General features: G+C 34.4%; 4 protein-coding genes across 11 annotated transcripts in view; 2 read left to right on the top strand and 2 right to left on the bottom strand.

Annotated features, from left to right (window-relative positions):
* The first annotated feature begins 627 nt into the window (after positions 1-627).
* On the top strand, positions 628-4,115 carry Chmp1 (charged multivesicular body protein 1). Of its 3 annotated transcripts, none has more exons than XM_046609899.2 (4): positions 628-771; positions 870-981; positions 1,175-1,640; positions 2,589-4,115. In XM_046609899.2, exons 2-4 carry the CDS (start codon positions 960-962, stop codon positions 2,701-2,703), a joined length of 603 nt encoding a protein of 200 aa, XP_046465855.1. In that variant the 5' UTR covers positions 628-771; positions 870-959; the 3' UTR covers positions 2,704-4,115. The 3 variants fall into 3 exon arrangements, with proteins under 3 accessions (XP_046465855.1, XP_046465857.1, XP_046465854.1); XM_046609901.2 differs by having other exon boundaries at positions 634-771; positions 856-981; XM_046609898.2 differs by having other exon boundaries at positions 662-981.
* A 2,980-nt stretch (positions 4,116-7,095) lies between these two features.
* On the bottom strand, positions 7,096-14,926 carry l(3)04053 (lethal (3) 04053). Of its 3 annotated transcripts, none has more exons than XM_046609895.2 (8): positions 14,372-14,914; positions 13,101-13,628; positions 11,676-11,881; positions 11,406-11,479; positions 10,730-10,841; positions 9,964-10,026; positions 8,885-9,033; positions 7,096-7,625 (listed from the first exon to the last, which is right to left on the bottom strand). In XM_046609895.2, exons 1-8 carry the CDS (start codon positions 14,568-14,570, stop codon positions 7,493-7,495), a joined length of 1,464 nt encoding a protein of 487 aa, XP_046465851.1. In that variant the 5' UTR covers positions 14,571-14,914; the 3' UTR covers positions 7,096-7,492. The 3 variants fall into 3 exon arrangements, with proteins under 3 accessions (XP_046465851.1, XP_046465852.1, XP_046465853.1); XM_046609896.2 differs by lacking the exon at positions 14,372-14,914 and adding an exon at positions 14,116-14,305; XM_046609897.2 differs by lacking the exon at positions 7,096-7,625 and having other exon boundaries at positions 8,888-9,029; positions 14,372-14,926.
* Positions 14,927-15,662: 736 nt separating this feature from the next.
* On the top strand, positions 15,663-23,832 carry LOC124211093 (p21-activated protein kinase-interacting protein 1-like). The gene is made up of 3 exons (XM_046609811.2): positions 15,663-15,854; positions 17,276-17,438; positions 17,817-23,832. The coding sequence occupies exons 1-3, from the start codon at positions 15,771-15,773 to the stop codon at positions 19,073-19,075; spliced, it is 1,506 nt and encodes a 501-aa protein (XP_046465767.1). The 5' UTR covers positions 15,663-15,770; the 3' UTR covers positions 19,076-23,832.
* A 1,569-nt stretch (positions 23,833-25,401) lies between these two features.
* LOC124211091 (endothelin-converting enzyme 1) overlaps positions 25,402-27,738 on the bottom strand; it is a 54,928-nt gene continuing 52,591 nt past the window's right edge. For all 4 annotated transcript variants that reach the window (XM_069133283.1, XM_046609803.2, XM_046609805.2 and 1 more), the window contains one exon: positions 25,402-25,622. In XM_069133283.1, the coding sequence (XP_068989384.1) occupies positions 25,446-25,622 (177 nt within the window). In that variant the 3' untranslated portion in view covers positions 25,402-25,445. The remainder of the gene's footprint in view (positions 25,623-27,738) is intronic.

Below are 27,738 nucleotides of genomic sequence, written 5' to 3'. Positions count from 1 at the left end.
GAACTTGTTATTTTTTATGTTGAAAAGCCATCGAGAGTTGATTAAACACTATTATTTAATCAACCCTTAGGATATCTTATAAATGGACTTGTATATTTGGAAAGATATTGAGATTGAGGGTTGATTGGGATTGAGTCAACGTAACCTTAAAAGTACGTTTTTGAATTTTATACAATCACTTGGATAGTGAACACCGATTTATAGAGAACGTTAAAACGATTATATTATTGTTCTGAAAAAAGTAATTTCCTGTTAAAGTGGATCTTCATATTCACTTACTTCATAAAGTTTTCAATCCTTTTTAAATCTGAAGACTATTTTGGAGGCTAGAGAACAATTCACGCGCAACACATTGACACGTTGTTGCACCAAACTATCGTCCACTATGTCACTGATTATCGTTACGCATTAGGGAGACTTTCAAATCCATCGCTAGCCGACCGACAATTATCGTAACCTAACGATTCGACCAAGCGACAAATATCGTTAACTACGTCGCGTCGTACAGAATCACCACTAGCGACAACTGTCGATAGGAGGCGTTAACGATAGCGATAATTGTCGCTAGAGAGTTACGAAATCCCAGCACAGAGCTGCCTTTCCCACTATCCTTGTGCGTCTATGGCATTAATACATAGTTCATAAATAGCACAAGGATAAACTAGCAATGAGTAATTTCTTTGCGAAGTTCATTGTGGTGACGTCATTTTTCTCCCACTGACATTTGGTCAATTATTAGAGGTTGTCAGCAGAGTAAATAATACGCATAGGGTAATAAAGTCTCCATTAAGTTCTGGCGAAACTTTCTAATCTCAACTAGCAGTCCTTCATTTCTATTTTGTTGTGCATAATCAGCTGGCAATTTACAGCAGCTACAAGGGTCAACATTCCATCATACATACCATTATTCTTTGGAGGTTATTTGTGAATCAATCACAACGGGGGCCGAACAATCAGCTATGTCCGTCTCTCAGATGGAAAGTATCCTTTTTGTTCAGTTGTTACCCTATTGATTATGGTATTTGCTGGTTTAATTACTGAACTTTATAATTATTATGCTGTTATAAGTCACAGAAAGAATTGATACTATCAGTACCACTATTTGTCATTGCATAGAGTGTTGTTACTTGATTAGTACAATCTAACTTCAGATTTTCCTTAAGAAAGTGATCAGAGAATTTATTTAATCTCAAGTTCGCAGTGAAGGATTTGGAAAGAAATTCTAAAAAATGCGAAAAAGAAGAAAAGATGGAGAAGGCCAAGGTCAAAAAGGCTATTCAGAAAGGTAACATGGAAGGAGCCCGAATCCATGCTGAAAATGCCATTAGACAAAAAAATCAAGCCTTGAATTATCTTAGAATGAGTGCTCGAGTTGACGCAGTCGCAAGCAGAGTACAAACTGCCCTGACAACAAGAAAAGTTACACAATCAATGGCTGGTGTAGTTAAGGCGATGGATGCCGCTATGAAGTCGATGAATCTTGAGAAAATTTCAGGCCTAATGGACAAATTTGAGAGTCAGTTTGAAGATCTGGATGTTCAGAGCTCCTACATGGAGAATGCCATGTCACAGACAACAACTACCAATGTACCACAAAATGACGTCGACTCTTTGATGCAGCAAGTTGCCGACGAAGCGGGGTAAACAATATACTACCGATTAGGGCCTTAAGTGAAATAAGGATATCTGACAAACATTAAGCCGCAATGTTTAAAGATTGAAACTTACACTCAACTTCTCTGTTTATTCGATCAGTCGGTAGAAGTGATTTCTCTGATTCCTTAGTTTTGAGTGCAGTTATATGATTCTTTTAAAAATTTCAGAATTGGTGTCAGATGTGCTACAAAAAAGTTCTCGTAATATCATATTCACATCGTGAATCCTCAATAATTTTACACCTTCATTGCCATTGAAATATTGGTTGATAGTCAAGAACGTGTTTTTGCATCTGTTGGGATGACATTCTAAAGTTCAGTTCTGAAAAATATACTTTAAAAGGTCTAATTATGTATGTTCAGTCTCATGAATTCAGTAAATTAGTTTGTAAGCAAGATAAATCCTGATTTTTAACGCTGTGAGCAATATCAATTTTGGCAGTTTTTAGATTATTTTTAGCGCCAATATTTTGAATAAATTTCAATATTTATACTCAAGTTTGTTACAGTATGCCTGGGAGGTCTTCAAGTCAGCATACTCAGCATAGGTCCTTTGAAGTCTATCAGAAATTGATAAGCTTGAAAAGATTTATTGATAAATAAGACTAATGGTTTGCTCAGTACTGAACAAAGAATGGACATTATGTTAGATCAATTCAAATAATTGTGTTTTTCACAAATTAATATTCCTTACTACTTCTCACCTTGTGACAGGTATTTTCGAAATTTTTTACTCGACACTTTACCAAAAATTGTAACTGTAGAATACTTCTATCGCTAATTCAAATTGATATGAATTTTTTGCACAATTACAGGGTCTTGTTTTAAGTGGTGGATTGATACCAAATTCAATTTTGATCAATAATATATAATAGATTCGTTGAACTTCTAAATGTTACAAAATGGTTAACAATTTAACATTTCACTTTTCAGTCTTGAATTGAACATGGAACTACCTTCCGGACAGTTGGGTTCCATTGGTACTTCGACAGCAGTGAGCCAAGAGCAAGATGAGCTGACCCAACGACTCGCTCGGCTTCGAGAGTAACTATCTGATGTATATAAATTCCAATTTTAATGCTATCCAACAATATTGATAACTATTGAGGCAAATTGTTATCATCAATCGGTTGCACCTATTAGCTTGAGTATGATGCAGTCCGACTTTGCATTGAATGATTCTCTCAAAAAAAAAAGCCGGTCGAAGAACAGATCTTTGACGGCAAGCAAATGAAATTTTTCCTTTTGTACATCAAAAAATACTTGAATCTGCAAAGATGGCTTTATGCATACATGAAACAAGAAATGACTATTTCATACTGTTGTTTATAAATTTTTATTATGTTATATTTTAATAAGCCACGTGAATATATGACTACAGAGAATTCTTTGTAATAATCATGGAGATTACACAAAGAGACTGAACTTCATGTAAACAAATACATCCCTAAAATAAGATAGTACTGGTGTACCGTGTGCACCAAAAACAGTGGAGGCGGTATAAGGCGGTAATTTAAATTGAAAACTTTATACCAATTACATTGCAAAATCATAGATTGATCGATCTTCGGAATCCTTGCAATCAATGACACTTTGGTGCCAAAGGAAAACTAGCAACGATAGTGGTACAAAAAATGAACTTAATGTGTGATTACTGTGACGAGTTTTGTCAATGGTCGCATTTAAGTTCGGTCTCCTTGTGTAGTGTCCATGGTAGTAATTATGATCAACTTAACCAGAGGTCACATAGTATCAGATTGCTCCCTTGAAAGGATGCTGCAGTCTGTTATTTGTTTGGAATATTATCAAAGCCTTCTCAACAGTAATGCCGAAAAATGTATTCTTGTTATTGAATTATCACTTATTATAGGAATACATTTCCTGGGCCTCCTTTCTTATGAAACCAAACAGTTTTTTTTAAATATTTTTGCTCTGCATTGCATGTAAAATTGCGCTGACTGCGATATTTTCACATCAGTACTACATGTAGGCTTTGATAATATTAAAAAAAAGAGTAACTCTTTACTCAGTCGGTAAAGACTTACTACATTATTATCTTAAGCCAGCCAGCTATTGCACAATTTTGAATGCTTCTACAAAATTCCCAACTTTATTTTCTTGGTATGCAATATCAAAATCAAAAATGAAGCTGCGTTTTGAAATATTTTGCTAGTATTGGGAATTATTTGTGAAGGCAGACAGTCAAAAACCTATATAACTGATATAAAGGTGGTTCAATTATGACTTGGACTGACAAGCAGAGCATTTTTTTGTAACTATTGCGAGTCGTAAAAAGTCTACCACAGGGTACTCTGAAGCTGCTCGGAACTGGTCTGAAAGCTAGAATCAAATGTGCTTGAAGAAGTGAAACTAACCTGTAACTATACTTTAATGATAACAATGCACTGCATAATGTTACATGGTTTTAATTAATGATCAAATACAATGTTGATAGTTGAAGGGAGTATTCATTCAACATTTATTTAAACGTTATGCATCTAGCAGTAGCACAATTTGGAGTTCAATCTACATAAAGCACGTTTATCAGCTTATGCAATATTAACCCTAATTGTGAGTGGTAAATAGTTATATACTAGGCTATTTTAAACTGACGATACACAAACTGTAAGCTACTTACCTGCCAGTATTCAGAGAATTTGGTCTAGTTTTCATTGTTTGACTTTTGTTCTGAGCTATTATTCATACATGGGCTTGTGTTGAATATTCTATTGTGCGCATATTCGAATTGTCCCTGTATATTACATTTCGCACTTATTTTTCATTACAAACGCACAGGGTTGATATGACAACTTTTTCCAGTCAATTATGCACTTGCTTGGAGTTGTTTTGGAGAAAAGTAAACTTGTAAATAAAAAAAAGTAGAGCTTATATTCTAGTTCTTGATTGCCAACGTGATCGGCTACGGAGAAAAATTAAGTGTCACAGAATCAATTTCCGTATGTGTACATCCCAGCTTCGACAGAAAAATTTAAAGACGATGACCCATGGAAAATTTTTCGTGACCAGTACTCGGCGTGTAAGTGGGTTTGGGTGGGCCTGTACGGAAAAAAATTTCTGTCGATTATTGCATAGACTTATAATTGCTAATTTGGCAAGACTTGATCCAGATTGTTGAAGAGATCGAGTACATGAATAATTGGCATTGTAATCCCAGTGCTATAAGATCATATGATTAGTAGCTCCATATACTTAGCCTCTCATCTATCCCGATTGGAATAATTCTTTCAGAAATCATTTGTGAATCGTTAGTAGGCGTTTGATAGCGTATTCCCGATGTTTGATAATCAATAGTTTATTTATAATAATCAAAACAAATATGCCTACGGAATTTAAATGACGATGGCCCCCTCATTAACCGTATCTTTGATTAAACGCAATGTTATCAATATGCAATCGTTTGTAGGTGATCGATATCATATTCTCAACATTTGGAATCCAGCCGTTTATTTGTGAAAAAATAAACAATTTTCTTACAATAATATTTCTGGGTAGTCTTATCGATTATGGGGAATTTCCCCATAGCTGATTTTAGTGAACTTCTATTTTTCATAAATTTTTATTTTTTTAATGCGTAATCGTTCGACGGTGTTTGATAGTGCATCTCCAACGTTTGATGGTCAAACGTTCACTTATGAAAATGGAAACAAATTCGTCTAGGGTATTTGAATGATGGTAGGATTTTGTAATTGAATATCATTTTATGTCGTTAATAAGCGTATACATATATTTGTCAAGTATTTCCATTTTTTTCAAGCCTAATTGATTGCAGGTGATTCGTAGATGCACTATCAAACACCTACGAACGATTGTGCATTAAAAAAATAAAAATTTATGAAAAATAGAAGTTCACTAAATTCAGTTCAGGGGAAATTCTCTATAATTGATAAGACTCGCTAGAAATATTATCGTAACAAAATTGTTTATTTTTTTACAAATAAACGGCTGGATTCCAAACGTTGAGAACATGATATCGAGTACCTACAAACGACCGAAAAACGATTGCATATTCATAACGTCGCATTTAATCAAAAATACGGTTAATGAGGGGCCATCGTCATTTAAATTCCCTAGGCATGTATGTTTTAATTATTATAAATAAACTATTGATTATCAAACATCGGAAATATGCTATCAAACGCCTACTAACGATTCACAAACGATTTCTGAAAGAATCACTCCAATCGGGGTAAATGAGGGGCTAAGTATAATTTCTCCTAATTGAAAAAAAAAAATTTCTGTGGAAGGTAGAGTAAGTCCAATATGGGTTGTTGCTTGAACATTCGTATGTGTAACACTGGATTTTTAAGAATGTTTTCAAATTCTTAAATTGTGTCGAACAATATGTTAATTTCCAAGAATTGAAAATACTGAATTATTTTGGATAGAGCTGAAAACTTTGTAAAAAGTCTACTGTTACATATGAAAATGTTTGAGTAACTAGTCATAATGAACTGACTTTTCCTCCTAGTTTTTTTTATGACTGTCAAAAAAAGTTGAAATAAAATAAGAATGGAAGGCTGGTTCGCTCTGGCTCGAGGCTCAAAACTTTTGATTTCTGACACATGAGTTTTCAGAACTATTTCGCATTCTCAAATTCACTTAAATTGTGTCAATCAATTTATGTTGAGGTAAGTAGTCATTTTAAAAAATTGTAGCTATATTACGTCCGGTGTTTTGCTACACATCTTCCCCATCTTCATCAACCGCCTATTGCCCCTATCTACTAGCTGTTCCACATTCCTTATAGTAATGTTATAGTCTCTATCCTGTCCTATTTCTATTCAGCTTCACATCACACCTTATCACTCTTACTGTGCTAATTCTATTCCCCACTATTCTGGATACTCACACCTTTCACGTAACGGTACTTTTTGTCCCAAATCACTTGTACTCCAACATTTCTATTCCATCCTCCATCAAACACACTCAGATTCCAAATTTCAAACAAACCACTTCGTTCAATTATACATTTAAATTCGTCACTATTCCAATAAAGCATTTATACATTCAATCATAAACCTTCCTTATATCAATTCTTACTACTTCCTCCATTCCTTGACTCGAGAGCAGCGATGAGATCAGACCCAAAGGTACCTGCAACAACATCTTGGGTGGTATTGATAGCCACTTGTCAATACCTCCCTTTTATCCCGTAACAGCTAATCCAAATGGATTAAAAGAATTTGAAAAAAATAAATAAATAAAACAGTGCTTTCGAGAGTCAAAATAATTATATTAAAAATCTCGAACCAAATTGGAGAGATTAATGATTAGACCCAGGTCGATTTGAAATTTTTATAAACATTCGGTATTAATATAATGATATCTTTTACAAGAAAATAAAACCATATTTTCACACGGTAAAGACATTTTTTTGTAATATTATTAGATAGAGAGAAAAATAATTTTTAAAAAGCTCAAGCTTTGAGACCGTTTTGAGAGTATATTTAATTCTACGATCCTTGTTCTTTATTACAGGTATTTACATCTCATTCAAATCTCAACATATCATTAGTATCAGCGACTAAGACTTACATATTACTCCTTTGATCAAGGGCATCTGGCAAGAAAAGTAAGTGTTTCTAGTAATGCTCTTTGTCTATCTCACTTCGATTTGTTGCTATAGATCGCGTAGAATATGATTATGTCATATTTTACAGAGGAACAATATACATCTATCGAGAAGATATATAACAATAATTGATCAGGATTCGGGTATAAAAAAGAACAGAATCTGATTTATTCACGAGACATGGGTGACTATCAGTTGCCAAAAAAATAATATTTAAAATAACATCATGAGAAGAGAGGTGTCTTTACAATGCAGGACCTATAGCATTGTCGTCTTCAATGTCAGGAAAAATATCACTTGATGAATCGTGTATCCTATCCATATTCTCAATCGTTGAGGCAAGTAGTCTCAAATTATCCACACCCGATATTAGCTGCCTGTAATTAAACGCACATATAATGATTTTGGGGTGACACTTGTGAAAACGAGAACAGAATGATGATTGTAATAGTAATAAACGACATAAAACACTATGTCTAAGTGTAAATTTCGAAAAAATTGTACCACAATCTCCAAATAGCCATAAAATTTGATGTAAAGCACTTTTTTCCATATGAATTGGATGTTTGTGCAGGATTTTGAATCTAATATTTATTAATGTTGGAACTTAATTTTCAAATGTTCCAGGTAGTGACAGGGATTAATATTTTCTTTTAACCAACAGGAAGTTAAATTTCAAGTCATTATTTTTATATTCAATTTGGCTGTGTAGATATGAAAGAACGAGCGGACGGAAACTTTATGAGTCCGATTTTCATGAAATTTGGGCATCACCTCAGACTTGCTGGTTTGATCAGAGTAAAATTGGCTTGTCTTAGAAAAGTTTTAACTCTGGAGTAACTTTCTAAGAAGAAAATCTTGTTATTTATGTGATCTTTAACAACTGACTCAGCACCAAACGAATCACTAACTAATCAAACGACCACTTGCAAATACAATTTCTTTTTACATCTATAATGGTTGTTGCATGTTATACGTAAAAATGTTAATAATTCGATATTTAAATAGATGTTTTAAAAATTTTCATTCTGTTTTTCTTAATTCATAGTATTACGCATTTGAAATTCTGAGATTATAGTTTTGTGTCAAATTTCTTTGTATTTCTTGACCCCCTTACTGCAAACTGTTTCAGACTGTTAATTTTACAATTTTTCGCTGAATCATGCGCATTACATAAACTCGTTTAAACTGTTATATTGAAATTTCCATAAGCGTAATAACGTAGTACTTATTATCATACTCTTTTAAACGCGCAATTCAGGCTTTCAAGGTGTGAAATCGATCAAAAATAGCACTGGCAGAGAATTTTTAGGCGTTACCAAGTTATTAAAAATATGACAGCCTTTGAAAAGTGATTACATCGGAAATTATGGGCTCTTGAGATCTTCTGGCGTGAAATTTTACTAGATTAACAATTAGTAAAACTCCTCAGGTGGATGTTACCTATTTTCGTCTCATACCAAACTTTATAGAAATTTTACAAAAGTAGATAAGTGATCAATATATTTACTTTTAAACTTTCAATGTCGGGGTAGAAAAATTAATAGGCTTTTCCTGCCTTATCCCTGACAAAAATTTCAATGAACCGAAATGTAGAATCCCAAATTTATTGTACTTGTACAATTATTTCAAATACCTTAGCGAGAATTCAGCCGTAGATGCCGCAGTCTTTAGGTCGTCAGCTATTCTCCTCATGCCTCGATTAGAAACATCACTACCACCACATCCAGTTTCCATCCTTAACCGAAGTTCTTCATTTTCCAACCTCAATGTCCGCATTTCTGCCTAAATCAAAGCAGAAACTAATTAAACACAGTTACATGTAAACTGTACAGATAAAAACATCATTCATGAGTTATAAACGAAAGTGTACACAAACTCATTAAAGCACATTCGCAGTTTTTTGAATAATTAATATGGACACTTTTTTCAACTCTTTTAAATACCGAGTATTCTCATTTCTAATGTGTAAGTAGTGCGTAAAAAAACTTTCAAGATTCTGAACTTGACGTAATTAAACACTTACTTTTCTTTCTACGTAACATCTTTCAAGATATTCGCATCTACAAATACCCAAAATTTTAAACCCTTACATAGTGTAATTTATCTGATTTCACAATTCAAGTAAACAAATTCTTTATGCCCAACACTCCCAACCAAGAATTTAGATGAGTCTGCACCGAATCAAAATAATGTGTACATGTGATGTCAGTAACAACTCTGAGAACAGAAGGAGCTTAGTTGCTCGACAGGCGTCACTCATAGCCAATCAACCAGACTATACTGATATCAGAGTAAAATTTCAATGACACATGACAATCAAACTACTTGCAATGACAACAAAACGTATTTAAACACTGGTGTTCAAGATTCCAGAGAAAACTGTCTAAATTGAGAGATATGTTGGTCAATAAAAAAGTGATAGCTTACGGTATCTACTGATACATGGACATATTCCTTATCCACGGTAATATCAATATTAATGTCACTTCAACGTGGTTCGTCTAATTGGGTGCAAGGTAGTGCCCATAGACCCACTAAGCACCTCTTATTTTCAGAGATTGTACTGACGTACCCTGTACACATAGCTTAAGATGCATGTGGGTACTATATTAAATAATTATTATTTCAGCGGGTTTCGTAGTCCTGAGATACAGAGAAAAACCAAATAAGTTTCATTCTAAAAGGATTTACCCTATAAATAAATAAACCTACCCTCAGTACTTTTATGTCCTGTTTCAAAGATGTGACAGCACTTTCTGCATTGACTGCTCTTCTCTGGAATTAAAAACATCTTACTTTTTAAGGAGGGTTGAAGAATTATTTGACTACAGGAAATTTGGATAATTCAATGTTAGAAAATCTTACATTATCCAAACAAAAACATCGTATTACAGGATTAAAGAGTATGTAAGGCAACCACTCTGTAAGGTAGAATACTCCTGTTTCTTAGAGAGATTCTTAGATTTTGTTAAAAAAAAAAATCAACCCAAGTACATTTCAGGAACTCAAATTATCATGCCTATTCCCTGATTTTCTCTTCTTCCGATCAAGTGAGCATCCTAGTGTAATAAAGTTTTAGGCAAGGTGCAGCTAAGAGAGCAAAAGTAGTAACAGATCATGAAACGATAGTCAAGAACAAGTTTATTTTTAATCACTTAGCAAAAGTGATAGCAGTTGTCAATCGTTAGTTTAGGAATCGAGGATGAAAGAGCCAAAAGAAGGAACTGTTATCATACAACTCATATTAGATAATACAAAACAATGAAACTCATTAATTGTGCAGCCAAAAGGCAAACAAATAAAACGTGGGTCTGAAAAAGCTACGCACAGCCGCAATTCTGACTATCTGTGTGACTTCATTTGATGGATGTTGCAAAGTTCGTTTTTGTTGCCTAAATTTCTATGTGAGTATTCAAATCTCTATTGTCGAAATTCCAATAATTATTGTATTTGATCATCATTGTATTGTGTTACTCACAGTACTTCTTTTGAGATTATCTTCCACCTGTTCAATCGTTTTCTCAAGAACTGCCATTTCTTCGTGATCAATAGACCCCCTCGAGATTAATTCTGATTCCAACGACTGTATTCTGAAACAATATTTACATATAGATACTGCAGACTTCAAGCTACTTAAGCCCTTAGCAGTGTAGCAAAAATGAGATTTCCGTGCCGCTTTTGTGTCAGTAAAAAAATTCGATCGATTTTCTGTATCTCAGTATTATGGTTTTCGAGGTCGCTGAATTTGGATCTAAAATCAGATTTTCCAAATTCAAAATACTCTTCAAAATCTCGATTAAAATTTGGACATAGGTTCATTAAAAAAAAAAAATTTCGAAAAACCATGTTTTCGCCGTTTTTTTAACACTTTAAGGTAGTTAATCAAATTTTCAACCAACTATACTTTAATGAAATTAAATTTAATCTTCACCATTCGTTTCGTTACAAAAAAAAACGAAAATATTTATATACTTACGAACCCCATTATTGCTTTCAGAACGATTTTAAGAAAAAGAAATGTGTGGGGTTGTTGTCGACCCCACTCATGAGTCATGAGTTAGAAGGTAGAAAAAAAGATACATGTGTTCTAGGGTTTTAAGATGCTTTGTATCAGGTAAAAAACAATTTATGAAAACTGAATCAACTTAAACTACCTTCTGGATTGCTCGCCTAATTGCCTCTGCATGATTTCCTGTTCTCTCCTCAGTCGTTCATTTTCCAAAATAAGCTGAAACAAAACCATGCAAACTTTCCTTTTATAAACGAAATTTGGTTGAGTTGTTTAGTTTCACATGCAGCTAGATTTATGCATCATAAAATGATAGCAAATTTCTTGCACAGATACGTCACTAGCAAACAGCACAAATGGTACTACTATTTAAAAAAAAAATGGATTGTAAGTCTAATTGAATTCAAATCCTTACCCTCTGATTAATCTGTTCGGGGGAACCTGGACTGTGGCAATTCTCAACTGGTAAACTAGTTCTGTTATGGATTGGACCATCGCTCAAGAAGTCAGGCAAAGACTTTGTGACTTCCGTTTCACTAGTTTGAGAACTATTTCGTAAGGCCCCGTTGGTATTGCCAACATTAGCTTCGACCAAGGGTAATTGCAGGTCGAATGGGAATCCTGAGAACAATGAGACTTGTATAAAGTATGTGGCTGGAAAAAAAGTGTCACGTCATTTTACAACCTGTTTTATCTAAGGAAGGATCTGTTTACATATATGTAAAGGGTTTCAAGAGATTGTTTACTTATAATAAAAGAAAAAAACCTGGAGTTGTGGCACTGCTTTTGATGCCTTCAGTAGATTCAACATTTCACACAAATTTAATCAAAATTTACAAAATATTTAGAAACTATCTTGATGTAGAAACACTGTAAGTAAATATAAGCAATATTAAATTCGTAGTTACTATCAGTTACTTTATTTCCTCTTTGGACAACTCAGTTCAAACTTCCAAAGTGGCTTCAAGCACAGTTTACATAAGATGTTTTAATTACGCATTCAGGACTCTGACACGACAAAGTAAAAAATATTGTAGACAAGTTTGGAGAAAATATTTTTGAAACAAAATGGCGTATTTAATAAAAATATAAGTTAGATAATTGTGAAAATAATTGTGAACCTTAAATTGTCAACATTATCTGGTGAAAATGGCAAATTCATAACTTTGACAGTACTTCTGTATTGTCAATTCATGGATTTACTTGTCACATTATGATCGGACTTGGGGCTTTACACCTCGATATTTGGTGTTTCCCGTCTCTCTTTTCCACGACTAATGAAGCTTCAACAGCATCTATCCCATTTGTACTCACGTGACTTACGCTAATTTCGTAGTGTTGTTGGCGCATATTAAATCGACTAACTATTGTAACATCATCAGTACGTTTTAAAACTGCTAACTTCACGAGTTTTCTCCTAATCGTTTTATGTATAGAGCTTATCTATCATGATATGAATGTGGATACTAGATCTTATTTTTGCTTCACTTAGCAGTCGGTAAACCTTGTGTCAGGACTCCATCCGAATACGTAATCAGTTGCATCATCAGTGAATATTAAATTTTTTCTTAATAGGAAGAAAGGTAGAAGACTTAACGACTTGAACAGATTCAAAACTTATTTATCCCTTTGGAAGATCAGATTCATGATCAACAGTCTTTTTAAATATTTTAAGCTGAAAGTCTTTAAAATTTTGTTTGACTTCCAGATTATATTTTGTCACGCATACCTTAATTACTTATTCTTCATTTCTCAACGAGAAATCTTGCTGAGGTAATTTGCATACACCAAAAAATAAAAGCAAATTATTCTCACAGAGTAATAACAATGAACAACTAACCAACAGGTCCAGACCAAGTGGTTGGGTCGACATTACGTCTCTCAAGATTGGGCAAGTTCAATGCTCTGGGTCTTGCGGCGTTGGGAACGGGTAGTTCGGGTTGTCCTCGTTCTTCTCTGTCTCCCCGTTCCCCCTTTTCTAAACTGATTGTAAGATCAAGGGATAAATCACCCAGATTTTCAAGCTGACGTTTTTTTGGGTCGTTCCACTGCTTCTTGGATCTCTGTTCCATGCTGTTCAACGCAAAGTCTGGAAGATTGTCGATTTCCAAGCTTGGTTGAACGTTTGCATCGTGGTTCAAATAGCATTGTTCAATAACTAAATGATCTTGTACAAAGTCTGGTAATTCGACTGGATTTCTTGGATATACTCCTGCTTCGTTATTCGAACAAACTGCTTCGGCTTTAGCTGAAGACGGTAGGTAGACTTTTGGTCTAGCTCCTGTGTGTTGATGATTTGTGTGTAAGTCACTTTTTAAGAAGTACTTAAAACTGAATGGATTTTCTTTCTTGCGGGGCAAATCTGATGCTGCAAACAGAAAATAGGATTGATAATACAGGATTGTGCATTCTTTTGAGAAATCATATGAATGGAAAATTAAAGAACTATACATTACAGTTTTGATTCTGAATTCTATTGATTTACTTTGGGTTAGTGTAAGTTGCTGAATACTTCTCACTGAAATCGAAACCATTTTATAACAATGATCTAAGAAGATCTGACATTAGCATGACTAGGTAAGTCAGACAGGATTGGTGGAATTGTGTTTTAAAAAATTCGCCTTCTTGACAATTCATAGGATTGAATATGTCATGAAATAAGATCGATGTAATTAATTTGATTCCACGAGTCTGGGTCGTTTATCACCATCTGAGTCATTCCGGTGACAAAAAAAAATTTCAACACAGAAGATGACGTAGTCTGCATCAGATGGTTGAATCGGGTCCTTTGGTATACACATTTCATTGAAATATAACAAGATTGGTAAATTCAAGATAATAGTATAAACACTCACGATAAAAACAACCTACGAAAACTCGTTCGCACATAAAATTTATAGCTTTAAAAAGTTATCATAATGGATGTTATTTGATAATTAAGTTAATATAACATTCTTGACAATGTTTGAGGACAATACGAAGTGAAACAATTCGTTATAATTAGATAACCAATTTATGATTAGCTTTCGTTTTTGTTTAATAGTCGCCTTGAACTCGATCTGTCATCTGCAAATAACGCGCATTTGATTACAACAAAGCATCAAACCTAACCTGTAGAATGACTAGCGCCGGTCTTCTCCTTTTCAGATTGCAGCGGTTGGCCTCCAATTCCAAGGTCAGGCCCGGGGCGCTTAGGAATAGGAATATTCTCATCTTCGGATGAAGATGACATTTTGCGCTGGGAGCGAAAACTCGAAAATCCTTGTGACGAATCTTCCTTATCATTACCCTCCGCCCTGCCCTCCGCCATTATGCGTGAGTAGTGTCATGTAATGTGGTGGGGGGAAAAAGACGGATGCCATAGAGAAAATACCAAGATTAAAGTCATTCGCGGCTGTCCTACTAGTGGTCCTACTACGAAAGTACATAGAACTTATTGTCATGTTTTCTAAACGTCAAATCACCACTAGCGGTCAGTCAAATCCCCAAATTCAATCTATGTGAAGTTGGCCTGCGACCTTCGAATTTCTTGGAAAATTTTTTGCCAAAAAAATGCTCGCAAATTGCTCTTAATTTCATTATACTTTCATTATTTGCTCCCACGCGGTTTTCGAGAAAATCGAAAAACAACTAAAATGCATAATCGGGAGCGGCCAGGGGTTTCAGGAATTTTCGAATCCATAGGTTTGTTCGTGCTAGCTACACTTTCTACACTTTCGTGGGGAGTGTACACTTGCGCGTTCGTTTTAGCGGACGTGACGTCGGACGTGGCGCTGTTCGTTTTACAAATGTCACTAGACGTTCGTTACACTTTTGGCCGTGTTCGTAAATTGACTGACAGTACTGAAAATTCCCTAGGACAGAGTCAGAGCTATCCACAAACTTGGAAGCGCAAAAAAGATAAAATATTGCTGACAGTACTGTCAGTCAATTTTCGAACACGGCACAAATGTTAATTAGACTATATAATAATAACTGAAGCATGGAGACTAGAGGTAAGGAGTCCGAACGCAATGCTAGCCAAATGGTCGGTGAAAGTGATAAACGATCCACGGATTGTAACCGCCTGGCAGCGCCACCACTGCGGGCTATGTCAGCGTACCCTATTCGTAACCAGGGGCTAGTATCGCTTGCGAATACATCCCGAACTACAATATCTTTCATCACTTTCACGAACCACTTTTCGACGATTCCGCCATATGCGTTTGGACTCCTTTACTCTAGTCTCCATGAACCGAAGTTTCGCAGTAGTGTATGCGTGCCCCACGCATGCGCGACTAAACGAAGACAGCGGTGCACTACGCAACTTTCTCTTTCTATTCTGCCATAGACTTCTCAGAGTTCTCAGCCCGGTCACGCGGTCTATTCTATGGGCAATCTCCGTACTCCCACGGTCTATTATATGTCTATGGTCGTGCCGCTGCTGAGGGCCACGTGAGTGAGAGCAATATCAGTTGTTGTCAGTTGTTACAGACGTTACGTTTGTCACATGTAGGCTTTAAATTTAAAAATGACGACGTTAGATAATATTGAAATTATAATAGGAACATACGAACAGTTCTTACTAGGTTACGGAGTAGAAACCAGTGACGATGTGAGTAAACTTGACCTAATTAAGGCATGTCAACATTTTTTAGGTTAAGACGGTGCGCTCGTCAATTTCGACCCCTGAAATATATTAATACTGAAAAGCTTGCCGTAACGCGGCGTTGCTCGAGATAGTGTCGTCGAGGAGATAAAAAATTGGGAGGATTTTGTCCTACTCAGATACTTTTTTTTGATTGACAACGAAAGAGATGGAGTTACGAGGACACCATCTCTTTCACTGATTGGGCAGGATATTTCTATCTTTGTTTAACCTTTACGTTGGGATATGCGTTATAGTGAGGATAGACTGGCGGCACGTCTTCTGAACACTGCGCTTTTCAGTATTGTTACATATTTCCAAATGTCGAAGTTTATGTATCTCAAACACAAAAAAGGGCTTGATAGCCCCATTCTATACGCAATTCTGAATAAAAACACTGAAGTATTTTTATTGGACGCAGAAACAAAGTAGTGTAATGAATTCTACAAATTTACTTTTGCGATTTCGTAGAATACATGCCATTTCCTTATTTCTACCTTAAATGAAAATGCATAGAAGTGTTTTTGTTCAGAATTGCATAGAGAATGGGGATGTTGAGGCGTTTTTTATGATTGAGATACGTGAGATATTTGGAGATATGTACATCAACGTCGAAATCAACTAGGCATCCCTTTCAGTGATGAAAGTCATGACTTGAAATAGATAATTTAGTGCTAGGTATTTTCATTGAAAAATAAACTGAATGGATATATGTGTAAATTTTGGATCACGGCATGTACTTTTAGAACTAGATTAGAACTAGATAAATTAAGATTGTGAGATCAATGCATTTCTTGAAATATTTTTTACGACACTTGGGTGCAATCTAGTTCAAAATTCATGTAATTTCATTTAATTATTTATTTATTGTATGTATACGAGCGTATATCCATTGAACAAAATTTACAAAATGTATAGGCAGTAGAATATAGAAATAACAGAAATAATAGGATTGCAGACAATCAAAACAGGCATCCACAGCAATTTTTTTAAAGAAGGAGATAGACATGTTCTCCAGATCAATCCATATGCTATTCGTATTTGCTAAATTGCTTAATTGCACCGAAATGGACTTAGCCAGGTAGGTGTTAAACAGGACTGATGCCTGGAAAATGATGTTGTTTCTCATAGCCAATGCATGTGGAATGTGAAGGTGAAACATCTTGAATTCTCAGGAGTAGAATCGATTTAGTTATTATTAACTTTGTATCAGAATAGTAGGTCTTGGTAGTCTCTATAGGAGGACAAGCTGGGGATATTTAAATGTTTACCAATCTCAGAGTCGTCGTGATCAAAAGGTCTCATGGGATGATTAGTTTTATACAAAGCGTACTTGAGGAGCTGCCCTAGTCAGTAAATTAAAATATTTCTGAATATTTTCGCTTCAGGGATTCAAATTGATCCGCAATTTTGCTACCCATACTCATCAGGCTAGTATCAGAGATCTTGCTAGCAGCAGACATTATCTAGCATCCGCTGGAGCTGATGATTCAATTTACTTGTACAATATGCAGAACAGAATGGAAACTGGCAAATTGACTCATCACAATGGTAAATTACATTAATTTCAATAATGATAAATTACAATGGAATTTAAACATTATTATAACAAATTCTATACTATTACCATTAATTTACTATTCTAGCATTAATCATAATACGTTCAGAAGAACAAATTTTGTATCATCAAAGTATAATATGATTTCTTGTCTAAACCAGTCGGAAAATTCCCGAAAGAATGCATTGTTTGACATACCCCTAAATCCATTATGTCTTCAGTTATTATTGCATAAAAATTTATTTATGAAATTTTGCTTACTAACTCATAAAGTAAGACAATTTATCCCGTTAACAGATATTTGCCATTGAGATACACAATTCATCGATGGACCTATATATCCTGATATATATTGTTTCTGTTACATCTAGATACAGTGAACAGTATTGCGTTTACACCAAATGCTTCGCACATTCTGACGTGTAGTACAGATGGAAGCATAGCGGCAGTTCGCTGTGGCAACTGGAAGCTGGAAAAACATTGGAAAAATGCACACAAAGGTTCTTCAGTCAATACAATATGTATTCATCCGTCGGGTAAACTTGCCTTGTCCGTTGGTAGTGATGGTGTACTCAGAACTTGGAATTTAGTTAAAGGCAGACAAGCCTATGCGACTAATTTAATACCAAAGCTAGGACCATATGCAAAAAATATAACAGTGACGAAGTGGAGCCCAGATGGGACAAAGTACCTGATTGCCACAAATTCGATGCTCATTCTGTATTCTGTTGAAAACGCCGGAATCATTCACGAAGCGAAATTTGAGTGTAGGGTCACTTGCGTTGAATTTCACGATGACTTGATTATCATTGGTCATGATAACGGGCAAGTTCAATTGTACAATTGGGAGAGTCCTCCAAAGAGTTATTTAAAAATTGCCCATGATTCTAGAGTGAAAGCTATAGCCTGCTCTGATGATATTATTGCAACTTCATCTAGTTCTGGCGAATTGAAAGTGTGGAGGCTCACAAAAAACAGTTTAAATTTATTGGCGACTGAGAATTGTGGAGCGAGGATAACTTGTATGGTATTAGCAAGGAAGTTTGCTAACCAGAAAGTTAAACAGGAAGTATCAATTATAAATGAAAATCAGACTGTAGCAACAAAGAAAAATATTTTTAAAATTCGCCAAGAAGTTATCATAGAAGTTGACAATGATGAAGTTTCGAATGAAGTAGTGGATAATTCTTTCAAAAACTTAAAACGGAATCCGAAATCTAAATCTGTCACATCAGCAGATATTCGAAAGATGAATAGTTTATCCCAGAACGTAAGAAAAAAATCAAAGATTATTGAAAAAGTTTCTCCATTTACAGAACGCAAAAAAAAAAATAAGGGGGCATTAAATATAGATAGTAAAAAACTTAAGTTACAGGGTCATCAAGAGACTGAAAACTCTGTACTAGACGCGACCAATACAAAAACTATGTCGAAAGATTGGGTAAATACAGAAATTAAAATAAAAAAGAAACAAGAGGAAGCGGAAAAAATTCCAGATCTAAACAGTACAATAAATTTAATATCCCCTAGTGCTAAAAAAAGAAAAAGCCTCACGAAATTGAACCCTGCAACGAAAGTAATTAAAAAAGCGTCAAAGAAGTTGAAAAAAAGAAAAATAATGAGACAATAATACGACATTTTGTATTGTATGAATAAAGTATCGTTTTTGTTCTTCCAAGTATTGTATACATTTTCTTGTACAACATTGTGATGCTTGCTAAGAGAAGTAGCTTATCTCTTTAATTACGTTAGAAACATCTTATTTCAGCGATTATGTTAAAAACAGTTTAAGTAATAATTTTACGCATTTTGCGATAAGTAATATTTTTAATGCACTTTCTGCCACGGTTTCTGGTATTCTCAAATTCCGGAAATGAATGTCGATTGAATCAAAGCTTAGACACCAAATAGCGTAACTCCGAACTGTGAGTTCATTCCTAGATAATATAATCCTATCTAAATGTTCTGTAAGAATAAATCGTATTTTTGCCGCTTTGAAGTGTATGCTGTGTAAACAACTTGCTACTCTTTGTAGCGATTTATATTCATGTTCAGGTCAGAGTTTTGTATTTAAATTCCCACATGATCGAAGTAATTTATCAGTAAATTTTCGTCAATAATTATTCAAGTGTATTTGTTATGTATCTATTCTGAATATAATACCTGAACTTGAAACTATTTTAATTAACACCAATAATTGTCTTTAACACTAGCTTCGTTTAACAAAATTGTAATAATATCCTGCAACTTCCACTGCAGGTCTATAATGTCTGAAGTTTAGCAACACATTAGTCGCATGGTTTTATTATGCACATATTGTTTACGGGGATGCTATAGTCAGTCCTTACCTACTGTGGTAATGTCTTCTATCTGGAATTTGGATATTATCAAAGGCTGTGCATTGCAACACAAAAAGGGTATAAAAGCCATATTCTGTGTGCCATTCCAAACAAAAACACTAATACATTTTTGCGTAAAATCGGAATGTATTGGTGTGATTTTGTTCAAACAGATCTTGTTATTCCTTTTTTTGCATTCCTGGTTTGTGCACTTTCATATTTAGAGATATTTAAGTCCCATTTAGAAATGGAATATGCATCCCCTTGATGGATCATGATGACACTATGCATACCTCCTTGAAAATGACTATGATTTTTCTACTATTTCACGACACCAAAGACTTGACATTCCTAATTTGCAGGAGAAAAGTTAATTGCTATTAATCTCCAAATATGCCCCAAACAATTTATTTTTACTAAACTTTACTTTACTTCAGAAATTACTAATTTGCGTGCCAAATTTATAATTTTTATGTTAAAAAAAGATGTGTTTGACAAAGAGTAGTGAATACACAAATTGCGAATATGTATAAACATTCCTAAAATGTGTATGCTATTTGCTTCATTCATTTTTAAAGTTATACAAAAGTTGATATTTATAAAATCACAAATAGTACACTGTTACGTCCTAGCCGATAACTACAGTGGTACCCTCTCTGCGCCCTACTTTTACCAACGTGCAGTTATCATAAAAGAGCCTTACGTACTCTTATCATAGTTCTTAGACCACTACCGACATACACAATGACCATCATAACGTACAATACCCTTGTATCGATAGTTCTCACACTCTATATTGCCAGTCTTTTTTCATCAGTCAAGTTCGTATCTACATATAAAGCATTAAGGAGCGCATATACAATTTTCATGGTCCTTTCAACATTAGCTTGCACATAAAACCCCTAATATAGAATCTTAGCTGCAATGACTTAAAGTAACAAACACTTGCAATAGATTTCTTAAGGTAACACCATAGACTAAACACAGGAAGCGCGTGAAGAGAAATGATGCATAGTTCATAAACACAGAAGCCCTTATTCTTAGAATTAGGGATAGCGCTTTTGTTTTGACGACGATGCGACCAATTAGCGCTTCATCGCTTTCCTCCCTAAATCAATCATCTCACGCTACACCCCGGCATGATATTACTCACTAACCAGAAACCTTACCCTCAAGTATTAATCAGCCTCAGCCAATCACTTTAGACCCGCGAGAAAACGCGACTTTTTTCAACATACTTTTCCATCAATTGAACCCTGATTCCGAACAGGAAGCAGAAGAGATTAAAATGTCGAACAGGACGGTACAGATCAGAACTTTCCAGAAATCATAGGATCAAGTCATAGAATAATTTAAAGTCACAAACTGTTACTAACAATAAGTCTCAGAGGTTCTGAATTAATAAGTGATCACCATCAGTTTGTACAGTAATTGTAAACCTGAATATCGAGAATATGAAAGGCATTGTGTACATAAATGTGCAATAAACCCAAGTGTTGCTATCAATAATTATTTCAATCACGCATAGTGATGGTTGGCTGTACCCAAAACTTAACAACCTCTTAGAATTTGTGTGAGCTGATCGAGAAGACCTGAGGAGCTGATCAGCAGATTTCCGAGATTCATATACATCGAACTAATACGTAAGTCAAGAGCATAACTAAATCACTCAGTGAATCAGAATCAATTCGCAATGTTTCTCTCAGAATGTAACACACTGCGCCATTATAGGCCTCTGACTCCTCAAACAAGGAAGTTTTGTGTTGTAAAAAAGCAAGGTTATACACGAGACATAATTTCACATAATCTCATTGATATCGATTACATACCTGATTTATAGTCATTAGTTAAATCTTATTTTGAACACGTCTAAAATTAGCAGAAATATCGATAAGATGATTTTAAAGAAACTGCTAAGATAATATCTTTTTAACGTAACTGCTCAAATAAGATTATTCTAGACTAACTTGACTATTGAGATAAGATGCTTCTAATCTAATTCAAGAGATAAGCAATTGGTAGGTATCGATTAGTGTCAAGTTTTATTCTTAGAACGTACAAAGCAGTCTTTAGATAATAATAGCTTATAACAGGTATAATTCATTTATAAATTCTACGTTTATTAAATTTATCATTATTACTCTTGCACATATATTTATCACAGGTGTAGTTTGCACAATATCGAATGAACCTTTTTCTATTCTATAAATCTACGTGTAATATCTTTTTATAGCGAATATACCCAGCGTGTTAGATTTTGGCCGCGTTAATCGAGCATTTCCTACTTGCAAGCCGGTCAAAATCTAATGTGCCAAACACATAGTAGCCTAAAAGGGTTCTTGTAAGATATATGTCCTATTGCTTTGGAACGTGTCCCAAGTTAAAGTTAGGTGTACTTAAGTAACAATCAGTGAGCTGAGTCTACATCACGAAACAAAAAGCCACCAACCCTATGAGAACGTTGCTAGTCTCTGTACAAGAGAATAACATTCAATTAAAACTATACTTCGAATTTAGGCTAGATTAGGAGAAAGTATATACAACTGTAATGTATAAACTAACCTCAGGATGCGGTAAAAGTGTAACGATTTATAACAAATCGCATATATAAGTATGAGGACAGAAAATACATTACTTTTTGGCCTTTGAAATGCGAGAAATGTTGGAAGATTAACTCGTGTCAAAGAACCACACATTTTTTGACCATTTTTGGGATATGAGTAACTTTCCTGAATGCCTCTACAAAAGAGCGATACACCGTCGAAATTTCAACTTTTTCAGTTCGTTTGTTTTTTTAATATAGAAAGAAAAAGAGTGAGTTTTCTCGGTTGGTAAAGGTAAGAGGTAAAGGTACATGACCTTAATCCAATCCCTGATCATATCATAGAGACATCATCTGATAAGTTTCGAACACTAGTTAGTACATACCTATATTAGTAGTTTCAAACTTTATATACTATTAATATAACTAGATGCCAGTTTTAAGCCAGTCATACTGGTACATTTTTTTGAAGATAGATTAAAAAGAATTTATTATTACATTATTGTGTCGAGAAAGTATTAAATTTTCAAATCTGAAATTCAAAATACAAGTCATATTCTTCAGTATTGATCGATTGCCCATTGTGTTTTTCAGTCCAATTAACAATTAATCCTGCACCGGTTATGTGTTTTTTTGGCTACGCCGGCCATCTATCACGATATCGTTCTATGCCATTTTTAACCCGCTTAGGAGTGTACGAAAGTTCTAACAAAATGCATGGAATTAGTGTGAAATTTTTACTTGATGGACCAATAGTTTGCATTACAACAATTTTAGTTGTTTAACAAATATGCATTTTTAAACATTGGAAAACTCCCGAGATACCGAGAAACCCAAGTCAGGCGTAACGACACCGTTACAGATAGCTGGCGTAGGGTTAACCATCATTTCAAGGTTGACAATATTTATTAAGTTGAATGGCTTCTTGAATTAATTTACTTCATTAAAATATTATAGATTGCTGTTAATAAAAAATAAATGAATGTGCGGTTTTTTGAAAACCAACCACACTTCCCGTCTTCATATGCTTCAGATTTTCCAATTAAATTGGAAAGCGCTATTTCCGGTAAATGGTGTTTTTTATTTTTACATTCCAACATTTAAGTAAAAAGAAAAGTATGGGCTTTGTGCAATAAAAGATTTCTGCTTACTTTAACATTGATGTACGTTTTTTTACTCCCAAAAATTGAAAATAGGGTTTGTGGAATTTCGGTCTGTCAGTTTGTGGTTTTGTTCGTCAGATGAACTCTGTAATTGTAGGTAACCGCTTGTTTTCGGTTACCTTTAGGATTCTAAAAAAGCTGCAAATAAATCCTTCTTTATAAAAAAAACCTATTCCCAAATTTACGAATGAACGAGGGGCTATTCATTGATAGTTAGGGAGCTGACTGCCATTTTGGTAAATGATTTGTTCGTCTTTCATATCGATAAGGATGAAAGTTCAGATCAATACAAATCGATTTGGTCCAGTTAATTAAGGTCCTACGTCCCTGCGTTTTTGAGTTACAGCGCTTCACAAATGTAAAAAAAAAGGGTACTAAATCATGTGTTCGTGTCTGCCTCCTGGACTGATGGTCAGAATCGTCCTCAAAATGTTGAAAATCCAGAGGCAGACATACAGGGCCCTGCATTATCACGGGACGTAGTTGTAAAAATGTAAAAAAAACTCTACTAAATCATTTGTTCGTCGTTCTAGTTGCGTCCATTCGATTCAATAGGGCTACCCGAATACAAAAAAAAGTTGGCAGACATTTTGGTCACTGATTTTGAGGTGTACCATTTTTTGAAGTTCACGCAGAATCAAGGGAAAGTGGGTATTACGGCTATTCATTGTTGGTATTAATAGTTTTGGTATTATTATATTGTTCCGTCTTTTTTATTGGATCCAATAAAAAAAAAGAAAAAAAACTAGTTTATTACAACATCAGAAGACACAAATAAATTTAAGGATGTATGTCGTGGATCGTCCCAGCCAAAAATTGTATACATACCATCAGACTTTTCGTACTTTGTTACTTAATAAAAATCTGAAAAAATTCAACAACATTCGGCATGCTATGAACAACAATCATCAATAATAATATTGCCCAAAAGTTATTAACCAAATTGTTTAAACAAATAATTATTTAACAATTTATTATATATGTATAGGTATAACAGTTCATTTTATACCTGCGGGACGGCAGGTAACAGATTTAGAACCCGAATTTTTGAAATATGTTTTTAAAATTGTTCCTGTCGGTTGCCTGTATGTAACATTAATTATTTTTATTAACATTTTGTAGGTGCAGAATTTTTTACTTGTGGCTTGGCGCGAGCGTAGAGTTAAAAAAAATTTATATTCAAATGGTTTGCATTTGGAAAATCAGGGGTCTGGATGTCTGCCTCTGGATTTTGATCGGTTTGAGGATGATTCTAACCATCAGTCCAAGAGGCAGACATGAACAAATGATTTAGCATACCCTTTTTTTTTTAATTTTTTAAGCGCTGTCAATTGACAACGCAGGCCTGTCATGGTGGCAGACCCGGTCCTTAATGTTTCTTATGGTACAAAATTTGATATTAATAATGTCTGCCAGATGAACAAATCATATAGAAATTTTGGCACCGAGCTCCCTAGTTATGAGGCTACATATAAGTATCCAAGACGACACGATCGCTATTGAAAACTTTGGCAACCTTCCGCGTCGTTGGCGTCGCGGCGTCGTCTCTCAGCAGTCTTTATCTTCTTATGCAAATCTCACAGAGAAATTACTCACTATCGGTGAACAGCCCCTCGCGGACGAATTAAAAACCATGAGGCCGGGAAGTGTCCTCGACTTTTACAGAATTACCCAAATATATAATTTTTCAAAAACATTCATTTCTGCTTCTCGAATTTATATTGAAAATGAAAAAAACAAGATCATATCAGTCACAATAACGCTGTGCACCATTAGAAACGACATTTTGCATTCACTTGTAACCACTAAATTAGATTCGTCTAGGTGCATTATAAAACCCCTCACAAACAAAAGCGAAACAAAATTGAACTCTGAAATAGGTTTTATTGTATAATATCCTGATTTTTCAGTGTTCTTGCGGAGCTGATTTTGTTAGGATATTTCTTCACCTGCAAGCTACCATAATATGCACTTATGATGTGGATTCATCGGACTTTCAGTCGGACAATGCCATGCTCTTGCGAATTCTGCATTGTTCGAAAGTGTGCCTATGACACGGAAGTGGTTAGGCGCATGGACGCCTTCTATCAGCTTTGATTTCAGAGCGCCAGTCGTATAATTGCCACACCAAACCTGAATAACATATTTGTAAAGTATTAGCTTCTTTTGTTAGTTTCAGAAAAATCAGTTCGAAAATACGATTTCAAAGAAATCTTGAAGTATATAACAAGGTATATCATTGTGAGGAAATTGTTGCATTAATTTGAAATCAGTCTTTCAAATTATAAAGATAAAGAAAGTTTTGGGTACAAAATAAAAATGAATCTTGTGGCTGTAACAAGAAAATTCAGTATGTATTATTATTCTTTTTGATTATGGTCACCAATTTAATGCTGGTGCAACAATGAATTGATGTTGAGGTTTTCTTCAACTGAGAAATTGTAAAATACATAAATAAATTTAACATTGCGATAACCAGAAAATGTAACATTCATAATTATAATGGCATTAAATAGTTACTTTTTATTTATTATCATAGCTTTCAGCGTGCCACTAATGCTACATTCTTTTGTCACTACTTTTGACAATTGCCTCTATTTGACGCTGTTTTAAACAGTTGCCACTAAATGCTACTATGTTCATTTTTCTCCCAGATTTTTTTGGTACTGTAATCGTCGTGCGTGAATTATTGACCCTTGCCTGTGAAATAAATTGTTGTCATTTATTTATTTATCTATTATTACCAATTTTTCCTTCATATATAAAGTGTACATAAGAAGGACGTATAGAGGGCAATAAATGCCCATACATAGGTTGGTTCTGATAAAATGAGGTAAAAAAAAAGAGAGAGAAGAAAAAAAAGACAGAAAGAGGATAATAAAGAATATAAAATAAATAGATAAATTATTTCAAAGTATTCAATGAAGTGTGCGAGACAATACCTCATTAGATTATATTAACATAATAGATCAACAGTCAATTATATTGTGTGTAGTTCTAAAATTTTGCATTATATAGGAGTATCCTTTATCACAGCGAATATATTTTTTATAGTTTTTAACAGTTTAGTCTATCACAAGATTTATTTTTTATCCTTTAACTTTTTTTTAGCATGTTATGACTAAAAGCTAACACTTTATGATCATTTGGAAGTTCATTGAAATATTTTATTGTATAATCTTCGTAGTTTCTTTGCCCAATGTTCAAAGTATGCCTGGATAGCTGTATACTTTTGAAGCGTGTACTTTTAGTATTTCGTGCGCCTTCTATTCTAAATTTGTTGTATAGGTACAGTACCAATTAGTCGGAAAAAATTTGCTTGAGATCCAAAGTCTATCGTGATCCTGTTGACCAACTCCAATTATTTTTATTAGTCTACTTTGAAGTCTCAGTAGTGGTTTAAAAGTAGTGTCATAGATATCACCCCAACCTATAATACCTGCAATGCTACGAAAAAGCCCGTAATAAATTTATAACAGCTGATTTCTAGATAGTACTTGCCTGAGTCTGTAGAAAACATATACTAGATACTTCGATCTGTTGACTATGCTAGTAACATAAAAATCCCACTTAATATTAGAATCAAAAGTTTCACCTAGGTATCTACAGCTAATTGTAAGTACTCTCTTCAACTGACTACCATTAAGTAATATATCCAGTTTTTCAGGCACAGGGTCTTTATCATTTCCAAAGGTAACATAGACAGATCTTTTTAGACTTAATATAAGTTTGTTTTGGTAGAGCCAGGCGAAAATATGATCTAGTTTGCTGGACATTCGGACTGACAGTTCTATCCATGATTGTACATTCATTGGTACAACTGAAGAACGGTAGTGTTCTCAATATTGAGCCCTTGGGAACTCCTGAATTTGTATATACTGGTTGACTTTTAACACCATTTACCTTTGCAACTTGAGGTCTATCTTGTATATAACTTTTAATAAGTTTTAGAGATATACCCGTTATGCCCGTATGGTGTAATTTGCAGAGTAGGATTTGGTGATCAACAGAATCATAAGCCTTTGAGTAGTCGAGAAATACAACTATGTACAACTGTTATGGATGATTGAACGTATTTTGGTTCTTTCCATTTAAAGGATAGATACACCGGAAGGGTAGTTATAATTTGGTATATTCTGGATTCGATGAGGACGTTAGCAGGGTACTAATTGAATGATACTGTTCAATGAATGTAGTGTGTCTAATGGTAAAAACATTGAATGATTTATTTACCAAGTTGGAGTTTATT

Source organism: Neodiprion pinetum, chromosome 2 (assembly GCF_021155775.2).
Source record: "Neodiprion pinetum isolate iyNeoPine1 chromosome 2, iyNeoPine1.2, whole genome shotgun sequence".
Taxonomy (NCBI): Eukaryota; Metazoa; Arthropoda; class Insecta; order Hymenoptera; family Diprionidae; genus Neodiprion; species Neodiprion pinetum.
This window is presented reverse-complemented; position numbering and strand designations above follow the sequence as displayed.